This window comes from Sorex fumeus, unplaced genomic scaffold (assembly GCF_029834395.1).
Source record: "Sorex fumeus unplaced genomic scaffold, SorFum_2.1 ptg000020l, whole genome shotgun sequence".
In the NCBI taxonomy this organism is placed as follows: Eukaryota; Metazoa; Chordata; class Mammalia; order Eulipotyphla; family Soricidae; genus Sorex; species Sorex fumeus.
Window position 1 is genome coordinate 8,790,817 of NW_026606077.1, and position 13,454 is coordinate 8,804,270.

The 13,454-nt window shown below is 57.3% G+C and overlaps 2 protein-coding genes across 22 annotated transcripts in view; both read right to left on the reverse strand.

Moving 5' to 3' along the window:
* Positions 1–61: 61 nt before the first annotated feature.
* On the reverse strand, positions 62–5,866 carry NDST2 (N-deacetylase and N-sulfotransferase 2). Of its 2 annotated transcripts, none has more exons than XM_056113334.1 (13): positions 4,633–5,866; positions 4,376–4,463; positions 3,967–4,115; positions 3,607–3,792; positions 3,247–3,375; positions 2,946–3,128; positions 2,760–2,856; positions 2,274–2,397; positions 1,978–2,152; positions 1,433–1,603; positions 1,218–1,327; positions 744–846; positions 62–662 (listed from the first exon to the last, which is right to left on the reverse strand). In XM_056113334.1, the coding sequence occupies exons 1-13, from the start codon at positions 5,629–5,631 to the stop codon at positions 537–539; spliced, it is 2,640 nt and encodes an 879-aa protein (XP_055969309.1). In that variant the 5' UTR covers positions 5,632–5,866; the 3' UTR covers positions 62–536. The 2 variants fall into 2 exon arrangements, with proteins under 2 accessions (XP_055969309.1, XP_055969308.1); XM_056113333.1 differs by having other exon boundaries at positions 3,967–4,121; positions 4,633–5,865.
* A 3,108-nt stretch (positions 5,867–8,974) lies between these two features.
* CAMK2G (calcium/calmodulin dependent protein kinase II gamma) overlaps positions 8,975–13,454 on the reverse strand; it is a 57,421-nt gene continuing 52,941 nt past the window's right edge. For 18 of the 20 annotated variants that reach the window (XM_056113506.1, XM_056113499.1, XM_056113503.1 and 15 more), the window contains 2 exons: positions 11,456–11,700; positions 8,975–10,970 (listed from right to left, as the gene is read on the reverse strand). In XM_056113506.1, coding sequence (XP_055969481.1) covers positions 11,468–11,700 — 233 coding nt within the window. In that variant the 3' untranslated portion in view covers positions 8,975–10,970; positions 11,456–11,467. Of the gene's footprint in view, positions 10,971–11,455; positions 11,701–13,454 lie in introns of those variants that run through there. The other 2 variants (XM_056113508.1, XM_056113502.1) reach the window with 2 other exon arrangements.

The window sequence follows — 13,454 nt, forward strand, 5'->3', positions numbered from 1 at the left end:
GGAGGCAGGGAAGCTTGTCCTTTATTCTAGGTCCCCCCCGCTCCAGTGAGGCGACAAGACAGAAAAATAAGGATGTTTATTAAGGACATTCTGGCCCACGGCGAGGGCTCATACTCAGCTCTCGGAGCCACTGTCCGACCTCATCCCATTCAATGTGAATGACATTAGGAGGCCGGGCCACAGGTAGATCCCACTGATCCCCCCAACCAAGGGTCCCTCTAAGCCAGGCATACACTGGTGCGGCTCATGAGGGAAATCACTGGGTTAATACATTCCTCTTACCCTGCCTGGATCGTTGCGTTCCTCCCCACCTTCCTAGACCACGGTTTAGAGGTGCTTAGTACCATGATGTGGGGTTCCGGACCCCAAGGCTAGCGGAAAGGGATGCCCTTCCCTTCTCAGCCGTCCCAGGCCTATGGGGGCGGGTCACTGAGGTAGAGGGGGAGGGGCCAGGCCTCTCATTCCCCCGTGGGCCCTGTTCTGGGCTGCCCCTTAGGGAAGCAGGGAGGCTTTTGCTGGAAGAGAAGCCCAGGACCTCAGCCCAGACTGGAATGCTGTAGTTCTTCCTGAAGCCACGAGGGCACTGGCTGGCCAAGCCGACTCAGCAACTTCGACAGGTCCAAATTATGGTTCCGGAAAAAATCCGTAAGGAAAAGGCGGGACTGAAGAGCAAGGAAGGCAGAAATGTCAGGAGTGGGCTGCAGACTCCGGTGGAGCGCAGTCCCTCCCCGGGCTTGACTTACGTCAGTATCCATATCCGGGTACTTCCGGCCTTTGCTTTTGCCTAGACAGCGAGTCTTACCACCTTCAAGTCCCTGGCACCAGAATCCTTTCTCTTCATCAAACCTGCTCGATAGGGACACATCATTAAGTGAGAGTAAAGCTATTCAAGTCCTGTCAGTGCTACCTCTCCTGGCCGGTGTCGCACATTTCTTCGTATGAGGTGGTAAATTCAGGTCTCCCAACTGGCTTGATTAAAACTGACAGGTTTGGGGTAGTTCAGCTGGAAGGGCGCTGACTTACATGTTGTGGCCAACCCAGGTTTCATCCCTGGTACCCTATATGGTTCCCGAACCCCACCAGTAGTGATTCCTGAGTGCAAAGCCCTGAACACTTCCAGGTGTGGCGGAAGAACTGACAGGTTTACCTGCTCTCCCATATCCTTCCCGCACAACCCTCCCCCTCCTCCCGTCACCCCCTGGGTTATGCTCTCCCACCTGAGGGTCCGTGTGTAGTTGAGAAAGGGTGTGATACCCAGGAACTTCTGGATACTCTCCATTGAGGCGGCTGGGTTGTTACGCAGCTCTTGGCCATCCACAATCAGCAGCTAAAGGGACAGGGATGTGGTTCCCGTGTATTCCTTAGAAGCCTCTGGGCTGAAGGGAAGAGGAGGTAAACGCGGCCCTCGATGGAGCTACCGGGGGATTGTTACCTGTCCGGAAGGGTAGTAAGTAAGCCAGCGTTGTAAGTGGGTAGAATAGTAGCCAGGGACAAGACAGCGGCTCTGCAGGGAGCGAAGTGCCAGTGGGGCCTGAGAGGAGGCTGAAACCACCTCATAGAAAGTGTGGTTCAGAGCAGTGGGATCTCCATGTGCTCGCTGGTGCTGAAAGGACAGGCGAAAGAGGAGATTAGAGTGCTAACAGAATATGATGTCCTTGCCTGTTTGCTCTGGTGAGAACTTCCTCAAACCTGCCCTCCACCTTTCCCTCAACAACTAGTTTCCTGGGGCCTGGAGCGACAGTGCAGCAGGGAAGGTGTTTGCCTTGCATACGGCCAACATTGGTTCGATCCCCAGCATCCCTTGTGGTCCCCCAGGAGTAATTCCTGAGTGCAGAGCCAGGAGTAAGCCCTGAGCATTGCTGGGCTGTCACCCAAAACGCAAAAGAAGAACTAGTTTCCAGATTTCATTTTGTCTAGTCTTTGAAGCAGGTACCACCTCTCCCTGAGGCCCCAGTATGTCTCCAGCTTCAGGCCAACCTGGTACCAGGAGTAGGCCCTGTCAGCAGGATTGATGAGCACAGTGATGATTTTGGCTCGGGGCAAGAGGGCAGCTCCCCGCCGTGGCACAACCTCTGAGTCAAAGTAGGTGGCACTTTTTTCAAACAGGAAGTCGGTGCTGGCATTTGAAGGGACAGGGAAGAAGTCCATGTACCTAGGGGGTAGCAGAGAGAAAAGGTAGAGAGTTTGCAGCTTTTCAATGCTGGTGGAAGCTGGAATGGCATTTGAGGGGACAGGTGTTCCTCTGAGAAGCACTGCAAAGGGTTCTGTCTCACCAGTCAATGCCCTTGTGGTAATTCGGACCATTGAAGAACTGAATCTCCTCAAAGGTGCTGGGGCTCGGGAAGCTGCCAGTCACAGCGGGGTGCAGGCTCAGGAAGAAGTGAACAGCGGTTGTCCCTGGATGGAGAAGAAAGGCCAGGCCATTGCGGAAGCGAAGTCAGCTCAACCACACGAGCCTCACAGTGGTGAGAAAAGAACCGCTCTGGGTAGTACAATCCCATGTAGCCAAACCAGAGAGGAGAGGAGAGTCAGAGAGGTCCAGGGAAGGGTTAAAGTGGTTCTCAGCCTTGACTGTCTATTAGAATCCACTGTGGATCCTTAAAATTTCCAGAGATGATTCTGACATAAAACCAGCCAGGGTTAAGAATCACTGTCTCAAGACTGATCTGATGACAGGTGTCTATGAGAAGGGAGTTTATTGACCAAGAGAGGCCTTGGGTTTAAGAGAAGGCAAGACAAGTTGGCTAAGGAGGAGTCACCGGTCTTCTGGGGTCCCACGATGAGGAACTTGGGGAGCCGATCACAGGTTTTCTCCTTAGACCAAATATCTTTGTGCCTCTTGTCATCACAGGGATTCTGGTGAAGCCAAGAATGAGATCAGGCCTCATCTTTTCTTGAACTCCCAACCCCATCACATCTCTGGTCAGTTTGCTGTCCATCCCTACCTGCCACAGAGGGCTTCGCTCTTGAGGGAAGAGGTCAAAGTACTTTCGTGCGAGAGGGACGGGAGGGAGCGTCTGTAGGCGTAGTCTGGTCCAGCACTGGAGGAAGCGCACCAGGCTCTCAAAGGTGTACAGGCCCAGCCGGTCATTTCCGTAATTGGACAGATGGGTCATAAAGATGCTGATCTGCAAGGGGACAGCTGCAAGTCAGCCTTGGGGAGCTGAGCCCACCCCGCCCCGCCCCACCTCCATTCCAGCCTGAAGCGCGGTGGCACTCCTGTCCTCCAGCCCCTCAGCTCTGTACCGGGTTGAGCAGCACCGTCAGAAAGAGCTCTCCACCTCGGATGCTCCGATCCAGTTCCCGAGAACCTCCAGGATACTCGTTGTAGAAGATAGTGTGGGTGAAGAGGCCACATGTCTGCCGTGGCAGCACCTGCAGGAACAGGGAGCAATGAGATGCGACAGGGAGAAGGGGCGGAGCTTCCAAGTTACCGAGACCTCATCTGAAATGACAGTAAAGCTCCTGCTCTGAGCATTATGACTTCTCGCCCCGCTACCCTGGTGACCCAGTTGAACTAGGACCAAAAGGTGACTGAGGTCAGCACGAGCTGGTGGCTGAACGACAATGGGAGTCCGTTCAGGTTCATTTTGGGGGCCCCCTCACCATAATGCCATTGTGAATGAAGCCTCGGCGGTAGCGTGCGGGGCGGAGATGGGGATATTCCTCAGTGCTGGTCACCTGGATGCCCCACACAGATTTCCAGGCCTCGTAGAGCTGTGTGTGGATGGGGTACACGCCCGAGTGGTGGGGAGCCACAGCGTACCCCAGGTCCGTGGGGATTCCATGTTCCTGGGGATGGCAGACACGCTCACCAGAACCTGGCGAGGTCTGGGGAGCAGAGGGTAAAAAGGGTGCGGGAACCTCGACAAAGAAAGGCGGAAAGGGTAAGGAAAGGGCGCCCCATAGGGGAAGCTGGAAAGGAAACAGGGTCTCTGGGGAAAAGCCCGCGGAGGAAGTTCTCACCAGAGCAAACTGCTTGTTGAGCCTCATCTGGTCGGCCAGAACGGAGCGGTTGTGGAACAGATGTGGCTGCATGTGGCTCCACATGTGGGGGAACCACCAGAACTCTCTGCGGTGCTTCAGCAGCATGTCGTCCCCTGCGTCCTCCTCCTCTGTCCCTAGGACCACAGCCCGAGTCACTCTGTGCCCTCCTCTGTCCCACAAGTGACCACCTGCCAGTCTTGGGATGCTGACCTCGCCCTAGATGAGACATTGGCCCCGCCATCAACTTGCTCTCCAGCCCCCCAGGCCAACCGACAGCCAAGCCCAGTGTGCTCCTCACAGCACTCTGATCCCAAACCTGGCCCCCTCTGCCGAACGTGGGTGCCAAGGAAGACAGAAAGGTATGCTGAGAGCTGGGACAGAGGCTCACCCGTATGATAGAACTTGCCAGAGAAGCCCAAGTTGAAGGTGAAGTTGGGGACTAGGTTCCTGAGTTTGTTCTGGGTGGTCAACAGAGCCTGGGAAGAGCAGCAGGGAAAAGAAATGAGCAGCAGCCTTCCTCCAGCCTGGAAACATGACAGGGAATACCTAGGACAGGTTCGGGATTCTTTCACAGACTGGAATCTGACAGACCCGACAGTGAAATCGTTTCTACGGAAAGAAATCCGAGTCAGGAAGAAGACTGACCTCCACATCAGCCACCTTCATGCGGGTACCCTCCTTGCCCACGAAGATGTCATCGATGTCCACCAAGATATAGCGGTCCAGGTCCAGGCAGAGGCGCTTGCCAGTGAGGTACGCAACCGCGTCGACGAAAACGAGCTTGTGCAGCCAGAAGGCCAGGCCATGGCCGAAGAGCACTCGCTGGATGCCATCGTGAAGCCCGAGGTCTTGAACCACGGTGGGAAGCCGGGCTCGGCGAGACACGGGTGCCGGCACAGGGGGCTCAGCTGGCCGAAGACTGGCCAGAAGCACTGGTTCATACGTGCTGTGATTAGACTGGAAGATGGTCCAGTCATCACCAGGCAGGGGTCCAGGCTCCAGACGGCTGGGGCGCGTGAGGTGCAGCAGAGGGGCCGAGGGATTCACTTGGTAGTCCCGAAGGCCCACGTTGGAGTGGAGAAACAGGGGAAAGCCCTTCAGCTGGGCACTCAGAAGGCTGTGTTCGTGGGCTCGGAAAAAGCCAATGATGCCTACCCCATACTCCACACAGTATCTGTCGAGCAGTTCACGACTCCACGCGTCCAAGTTGACATACTTGAGCAGGTTCTCATAAATGACCAAGATATAGCGGCCACGGGTCTGATCCGTCAGGGTCGGCATGTCCCCTCGGCCAGGCGCCAGCTCGGTGCTGTAACGAAAACGGCTGGACTCCAGGATGGCCACGATCTCCTGGCCTAGCTGGGAGTAGGCGCTCTCCACAAATACCAGCACCACGGGCTCAGTTCGAGCAGTTTCCGGAGGCCTGGGGGGCTTCGGCGGGACTGGCGGGCGGGCGGGGCCCGCAGCCCCGCCGCTACTACAGTCTCCCAAGGGCAGGGGCAAGGGTTCCTTGGCCTTCGGGCTAGTGGACACGTAGTAAGCCAGGAAGGCCATGGAGCCCAGGCTGAAGGCGATGAGCAGCAGGATGAGGCGGTGCAGTTCCAGCTGCCGGGCTGGGCGGACCACCTTCCACAGCTTGAGCATGGCGGGGGCCCAGCTCCAGGGAGGGAGGGAGTTTAATAGGCTGAGGCTCTCCTGGGAGGCTCGGATGAAGCCAAGTCCTTCACTGGAGGGGAGAGGAGGTAGGCAAGGAGACAGGGGGCAACTGGACAGAATGCACTGGCCTCAGGTGACCATGGCCCCCTGGTCCATGGCTTTAGGATGCAAATCTAACCAGTCTCTGCCCCAAATCCTGGTTGACTTCCTCACATCAGAGATCAGCAAAATCCACGACCTCTGCTCCCACTGTAAGACAGAAATCGCTGAGTTATTGGTCCTGGTGAAACTAGGTCCCATCCCAACCCCTCCCCTGTCTCCCTCAAACCTCCATCTCGTACCTCCTGCTCACAGGATGATTTGTTCTCCAAAGAAAAAGTCCTGTAGAAGAACAACACGATCTGAGTCTCAGTCTCCCAGACTGTTCTAGAGGATGAGGGGTACACCCAGAGGGATTCAAGGTGGGGTGACTCTTGGCAGAGTCAGGGGTCAGCCTGGGCCTCACCCAGGGCCTCTTGCAGGCAAAAAAGCCAAGCTCCAGCCCCCTTGAGCTTGCTCCCGGGACCTCTCTCGTGTCTTTGACAATGGTCTGAAGTTTCCCTCCCTGAGTAACGCTCAGAGTGGGAGCCCCATGACCCAGGGCTGAAGGGAACCTGCGCTCCCAATGAAGAAGTCAAAGCATGGAGGAGGCTGAAAATGAGCCAGCTCAGAAAGGAATCCCCAGCCCGTCAGGGAGCTGCCAGCACTTCTGATTTTCCTGGGAGGGACAAAAGCCTCAAAAGTTCAGCGCTCCTGACCAAACATAAGATAAGAGGAAACTCATGATCTGGTTAATCTTTGTCATTCATCAAACTCGAGCCCACTGGCTAACAGCACTAACGAACTCACAGTCACGTGGACAACGGAGGGGGCCTTGGAAAAGAGAAACGGGGTGTCAATCATCTCCTGAGCTTCCAAACCCAGAACTTGGAAACTCTTCTTCCCCCTCCTCCCCAACCATTTATGAGAAGCTTCCCCTCTCTCTTAATTCCCTGGTGGCAATGTCAGAAGGGACAAACATGTAACCCCAGTCACGATACATCCCTGAGCCAAGCCAGAAAGCCAGTACCCAGCCACTGCCCTTGCTAATTTAGCCTAGAAGGTACTATTCTCTTGATTCCTGAACGGCCCACTGGGCAAGACCCCAGGGTTTGCTCAAAAAGCAACAAGTGGGGCTGCAGGGCAGTGGCAACCTCCAACCAGCGAGGCTGCAGAAGGGCAGGGGTGCAGAACACCTTGGAGGGCAGAGCGGAGCGGATTCTGGGACTATGCGGATTCTGGGACTATTTTCCTTAAACGGCCTCTGCAACGTTGTTGCTCTCTCCACTTGAGCCACTCCGAGGAAGGCCAGAGGCTCAGAGCGCCGCTCTGCCACTCATCCAGGTCCACAAGCATCTCCAGCAGGGGTTTGTTAGGCAGAGGCTGGATTCTTCAGAATTGAAATAATTTAAGAATGGTTCAGTTTGAGAGCCGGACAATACAATGGCTCACGCGCTCCATATGGTCCCCCAAGCGCCGCTGGGAGCCATAACTCCTGAGCATTGCCAGGTGTGACCCCGAAAGGGGAAAAAAGTTCTATTTGGGCCTGAGTAAAAACCTCATGGAAGTGACGAGAGCTAGAAGAGAGAATCGAAATGGGAATGCAAAAGGGGTGAAGTCCCCCGAATGAAACTGAGAAACACAAGTCTCAGAGGAAGTAAATACTTGGGGTGTACCACCTTTGTGCTAAGAATAACAGTATCTGCCGAGTGCGAGCTCCCGCTTGGTCCCTAAGACCTTCACCTACGTTCCATCCTCACAACCATTCTCATTGTCGCTCTTATCCCCATATTGAAGGAGCAGCGTGCCAGCCCACTCGCTCGCTGCTCGAGCAACAGAGGGACTGAGACCCGCGGCGCCGGTGCTCTGAGCACCGCGTCTCAGCTTCCTGCCTGGAGGCGGCGGGCGGCAAGATTTAGGGACGGGGCGAGGGGGCTCTAAGAGCCAGTGGGATGGGAGTGGGAAGGGAGGGTTCCGTGTGCAGCCGTGGGACAACTCCGAGGGGGCACCAGGAGGTGACCCAGGGCGGGAGAAGGGGGTGGGGGAGGGGAGGGAAGCGGGTGGGTTGGGGAGCCGGGCGGAAGGGTCCCTCCAGCCGGGGGCACGGGCACGGGCATGCGGGCCTGGGACGCCGGGGAGTGGCTGAGGGGGCACTGTGGGGTCACAGGTGGCTCTGAAGGCAGCAGAGGACGGGGCGCTGCCGGGGACGGGCTGAGGGGCGTGCAAAGGGCAGGCTGGGCTCGGGCCAGTGGCCGCTAGGCTGGAAGCGCCCCGGGGGAGTCTCCCCGCCCAAGGGGCAGCAGAGGGAGCAGAGGCCGGGGCCGGGGGCGGGCCGAGATCGCCACCCCGCGGGCGGATCGGCGGGGGTCTCCCCGAAGGCGGCTCACCCGGCGGGCTGGGCGGCGTCCCCGCGGTGCCCGGGCTCCGCCGCGTCCCGGGGCGGCCCGCTCTGCCAGCTCTCGGGGCCTCGGGCCGCGTCGCGGCGGCTCCGCCATCTCGGAGCGCAGGCTCCGCCGCACCGGGCCCAACCACCGCGGCCGCAGGGGGAGCGGGCTCCGCGCGGGGCCGCCGCCGCGCCGCCCCCGGACCCCGGACCCCGCGGCGCGCCTCCAGCCGCGGCCTCCGAGCCCCGCGCCCCGCCCGCAGGACCCCCCGCGCCCGAGCCGTGGCACAGTCGGCGGCGTCGGGCGGGCCGGGCCGGGCTCGTCCACTCAGGCGGCGCGGGGGGAGCCAGGCCGGCCCATTGGAAGAGGGGAGGGGGCGGGGCCGGGCCCGTCCATCCGGGCCGGCGCGGGGGGACCCGGGCCGGCCCATTGGACGGGGGGCGGGGCAGAGCCACGCTCCTCCACTCAGGCCGGCCCAGGGGCCGAGGGGCGGAGCTGGGGCCGGGCTCGTCCACTCAGGCCCGCGCGGGGGAAGCCGGGCAGGCCCATTGGCGGAGGGGAGGGGGCGGGGCCAGAGCGAGGCGGGGCCAGAGCGAGGCGGGGCCGGGCTCGCCCACTCAGGCCGGCGCGGGGGGAGCGGGGAGGGGGCGGGGCCAGCCCTCTAGCCCCGCGTCCAAGTCAGTCCACCGACCCCAAGCTCGCCCGGCATCTCCCAGGGACCGGTGGCAAGGCTGAGCCACAGAGTTTTCTTCTCAGGCCGCTCAGACGGTGTGGGAGAAGGTACATTTGTCCCTCTGAAGCCTTGTAACCCAGGCTGCTGACATCAACCCTCTTCCATCCGTAAGGCTCTGGCAGCAGTTAACACAAAGGACTGTTTAAAGGTTATTTTATTAAATATCTTCAGTTCAAGGTTTCATTGTAACAAAGCTATGAAGGATCTACCAACATTCAGAACAAACACTAATTATTTTTAAATTATTTCTATGTCATCATGCAAAAATTCTGCATCAAATGCCTTCCATTTCCTGTTTAAAAGGTGATTTTTTTTTTAAATAGTCTATTGTCTATAGATGCTGACATTAGCCCCAGAAGAGGAATAAGAATGCTAAGAAGTGGGGCTGGGGCAGCCATATGAAGCTATGGGTCTTAATGAACTCTAAGACCATTTGTCTTCAAGCCAGCAAAACCAACCTGGTGGTGAAGGTGTCTGCGTGCTGGTACTACAGGCTGCAGGGCAGAAAGGGGCAAGGGCTCAGGGGCCGGGGCATGCATGAGGCGCTCGGAGGAGCCTGGCTAAATCCAAGCACCAGCACCTGTGAGTCTGCTCTCTTCTCGGCTGGTTCCAAGCACAACGGTAGCTTTGCCTCTTCTCCCAGCTCCTGTATCTCCTTGAAGGTAGTCCAGGGAGCTGAGATCTAACCGCTTCCTCCCCAAGAGTGCAGACACTTGTGCAGACAGATCTGCACAGTTGTTTGGGGGGCGGGGGGAGAGGGGAATCAAGGCCATAACAATTGCTCCTCTGGGATTGTTTTCTGCTATCTGCTCAGAGCACAGATCTTTCCCTCCTGGAATGAAACTCCTTAGCAGAGAGAGGACAGAAACTGTAGGAGCCTTGGCTCTGGACACCTCTTTTGGGTACATGCAGGTGAGAGGGGGTGACGCCCATGCAGATTGTCCAGCAGTTAACGCTATACTGCAGTTTGTCAGAGGAGACCTTCTCTTCTTGCTCGAGCCGTCAGATCATTCTCAGACAGGAAAAGAGATGGACGAGTGCGCAAGGGAAGAGGACGGAAGGGAGGCCGCCCTGAGGGCTGCCCCAGTGCATAGAAACAACCACGGACTCTGGGACCTCCTCGCTCCTCCCTTCCCACGGGGCACTTGGCAGAGCACGGAGACCCAGAGGAGGATCAGCACAGGGACCACCACCACGAAAGGCAAGACAAAGATGGTCCAAATCAGCACAGAAAGAGAACTGCCAAAGGCAGCAAGGCGGGCCCTGAACAGGCTCTCTCCTTGCTAAGTTGTTAAGAAAACGAACAGGAAGCAAAAGCAGCAACCCCTCCCCCTCCCAGCGGCAGGGACGGGCCTCCCTAGCAGGGTGCACGGTGCATCCTATAAACATGGATGAGTAAGTGAGTGCATGTCAGACTAACACGAGGTTTCTCATCGGCTTGGTAGCGGACACGCTTCTGCAGCACCAATTCTCTTCCCTCTACACTACACCAACAGTACGGCCACGACTGGCCCCTCGGTCCTGAGGCCATGGCATCTCAGCTGCCTCGGCGGCAGCCTGGGAACACTGCAACCTCTCCAAGTAGGTCTGATGGCCCCGCTGTGTTCACGGGCCTCCTGCTCGCCTCCACACATTCTGAAGAAGTCCATTCCCGGGCAGAGGCGGGCAGGCCACTTGAGGGACTGCCATCTCGTCACGGCCCCCAAAGCTCTGTCAGAGTCCTTGCCTGGTCCCCCTGTGTCTGTGGAGGCCAGAGGCCGAGCTCACCTCTTCAGGGCTTGGGGGTGAGCCCGCTGCGTTTGCCAGGATGGGCGTCATACCAACTCCTGCCTTCTTGCCAGCCCAACGGCTAGATGGTGGTTTCAGAACACCTCATGGTATGGGTTCCTTTTTTTTTTAAAACAATTTTTTCTTTTTTTTTGTTTTTTCTTAAATGTAAAAAACACCTCGGTACAGCAGAGACAGACATGAAGGGCGGGCGGGAGGGCTGCATGCAGGGGCGTGCATTGGCTGCTGCCGCTTTGTAATTTAATTGTTTAAACCTCAAACGAACAGGACTGCCGCTGACACTCAGGCCCTCCAGAGCCACTGGCTGCGAAGGTTCGACCTCCAGCTGGGATCTCCTAATGTCCCTGTCAAACAGAGAACAATGAGCACACGAACGTGGCCACGGCTGCCCGAGAAGGCAGAGGACCGCAGTGCCGGCTGCAGGCCGGCTCGGTGGCAGAGCACGCGCCACTGAATGGAGACCCTGGGTTTGAGCCCCACCCCAAAAGAAAAGGCGAAATCACAGTCACAAAGCCTCACACTGGCAGAGCACTTTTTGAATGCTCTGCTTGGAAAGAGCCGGAGTCCTTCTGACTCAGTTATAGAGGGGATGCCCCCTGCCCCCTCGCCTTTTGACAGCGAAGGGAACTGCAGCCAAGGGAGAGGAAATAACCTCCTTGAGGTCCTCATTTCGAGTCGGGAGCCAGACCCAAGTCCACCACATTTCAGAGCACGACTTATCATGGGCCCAGGGTTGAGCCGCCGCCATGCCACCGGGATGGCCTGGTCCTCCCCCCCCAGTGTGTGACCCCAGGGGTCCCGGCCCCTCCTGCCCCCCCTCCAGGTGCACCTGTGGCTGAGCTCACTGCAGCGGTGCGGCAGGGGCCCCTGAGCAGTGATAGTGGACATTGAGCCACTTGCCGTCCCGGCGATGCCAGACCCGAGTCTCCTCTGATTGGCTGGTTCGAGGCCGGCCCTGCCCATCGATGTACTGGGTGAGGCGTATATAGGCGATGCAAGCTGCTTCCTCCCCGATCACGTGGACGTGTGGGTTCAGGATGGTGGTGTGGATGGGCTTGCTGTTCTTGGACAGAACTGCAGGGGCAGGGCAGGGCATGTAAGAGGGCTCAGCCTGGACACAGGCATTCTCCTCCCAGTATGCACTTTTAAATCTCACCCTCTTTCCAGCAACCATTCTGGGCATCTCCTCGTCTCCCACCCTGCCCAGGGCCAGAAAACCCCACTTAGTCTCAGAGACAGGTGGTAATGGTGCTAAATAGCAGCTTTTGATTTGGCTTGGTTTTTGCAGTGACAGGAATCAAACTCGGGGCCTGGCACAGAGGCGCCTCTGAGTCCTCTTCTCTGCAGCCTCATCTGCAGCAGTGACTCTGCTGATCAGACATGCCGAGGGTCTCACATGCAAAACACATATTCCTTGGCCCATAGCATGTTCTTCATTGTAGAAAAACAGGTCCAAGGAGGTTAAGGAAATAGAATTTGACCAAATAACACTACCCTGGGACTGCATTTGATTTGATTCTTGACTAAAACCTATGTCTCGCTACTCGCCTGGGCTGATGATTGGAATTCATAAGATGTGTTGCTTTGTGGGGCTGGAGTGGTAGTACAGAGGGTAGGGCGTTTGCCTTGCATGTGGCCGACCTGAGTTCGATCCCTGGAACCCCATATGGAGCCCTGAGTATGGCCAGGAGTAATTCCTGAGTGCAGAGCCAGGAGTGAGCCCTGAGCACCACCGGCTATAGCCCCAAAATCAAAACCAAAAGGAAGAAGAAGGGTTGCTTTGTGATGAAAAAAACAAAAACCCCACCTGCACCGTGTGGTGGGGATGGCATATGCTGTGTGCAGGCTTTGCAAACCGGAGGCCTGGACTGGAACCCTGGCACAGCAAGGTCCCCCAGCATTACCAACAGTGACTCCTGAGCACTAAGCTGGGAGTAGCCCTTGAGCATGTTGGTGTGACTGAAAGCATTTGTAAAATAAAAAAACAACCCCTGCCTAGGAGGAAACTCAAAGGCTGGCATATTATTTGCAGGTGCTTGATCCCCAGCAATGGTCCTGCCGGGAGGGGCCACCTCCAAAACACCCTGCCAAAGTTGAAGCACCAAGTTCAGGATCTTTCTAAGGTTCCTAGGATCCTCCTGGGGGAAGAAGTTGAACCGCCGAATGGCAGCAAGTGCTGTGCAGGATGTGCTGGTGTTACTAAGTCACATTTTGGCCCAAGTGCCAAACAGGGCTCACATGAGACCATCCCCAGGGCGAGACCATCCCCAAGGCTCCTATAAACTAAGGAGTTGCCTTTGGCAACTTTTGGAAGTCCTTAAGGACACTTAGAGCTGACTTTTGTAGCAGAGAAACAGAGGATGGTAGTTAACAGACAACTATGATAAACCTCAGGCAGGATGGGAAAGGCCCAGGATAAAGGGGGAAAGAAGGGGGGGAAATAAAGAAAAGAGGAGAGTGAGACAAGGTGGAGGAGGGGATGATTCAGCTTCTCATCCCCTGGACCTTCCATGAACTTTCTGGAGTGTCCCTCCAGCTCCAGTGTGGCCCCCCCAGCCAAGGACTTCTGCTCCCTCTGGCATCCGGGAGGAACCTAGCTACTACCATCTCTCACGTCCCCACCAGTGCCCTGGGCCTCGCTGGCATCTCCCGATCCTGGCTGCCGTGCCCTGCTGCTGGGAACCCTTCCTGGCTCCGTCAGTACTTGCTGAGCCCACCAACGCTTCCAACTGGCTTGGAAAGAGGTGAGGCCGACAGAAATACAGTGACCCCCTCCCCCTTCCCCAACCGTGGCCACTGGCATGGCTGGGCGGTAGCTGCGGAACACA

Bases quoted from the DNA above. Each gene is read 5' to 3' on its own strand.
- NDST2 (XM_056113333.1), bottom strand. From the start codon at position 5,631: ATGCTCAAGCTGTGGAAGGTGGTCCGCCCAGCCCGGCAGCTGGAACTG. The intron at 3,793-3,966 runs GTGAGAACTTCC...TGCCATCCCCAG, and splicing joins TCAACAAGCAGTTTGCTCTG to GAACATGGAATCCCCACGGA. The intron at 663-743 runs GTAAGTCAAGCC...CTTGCTCTTCAG, and splicing joins ACCCGGATATGGATACTGAC to TCCCGCCTTTTCCTTACGGA.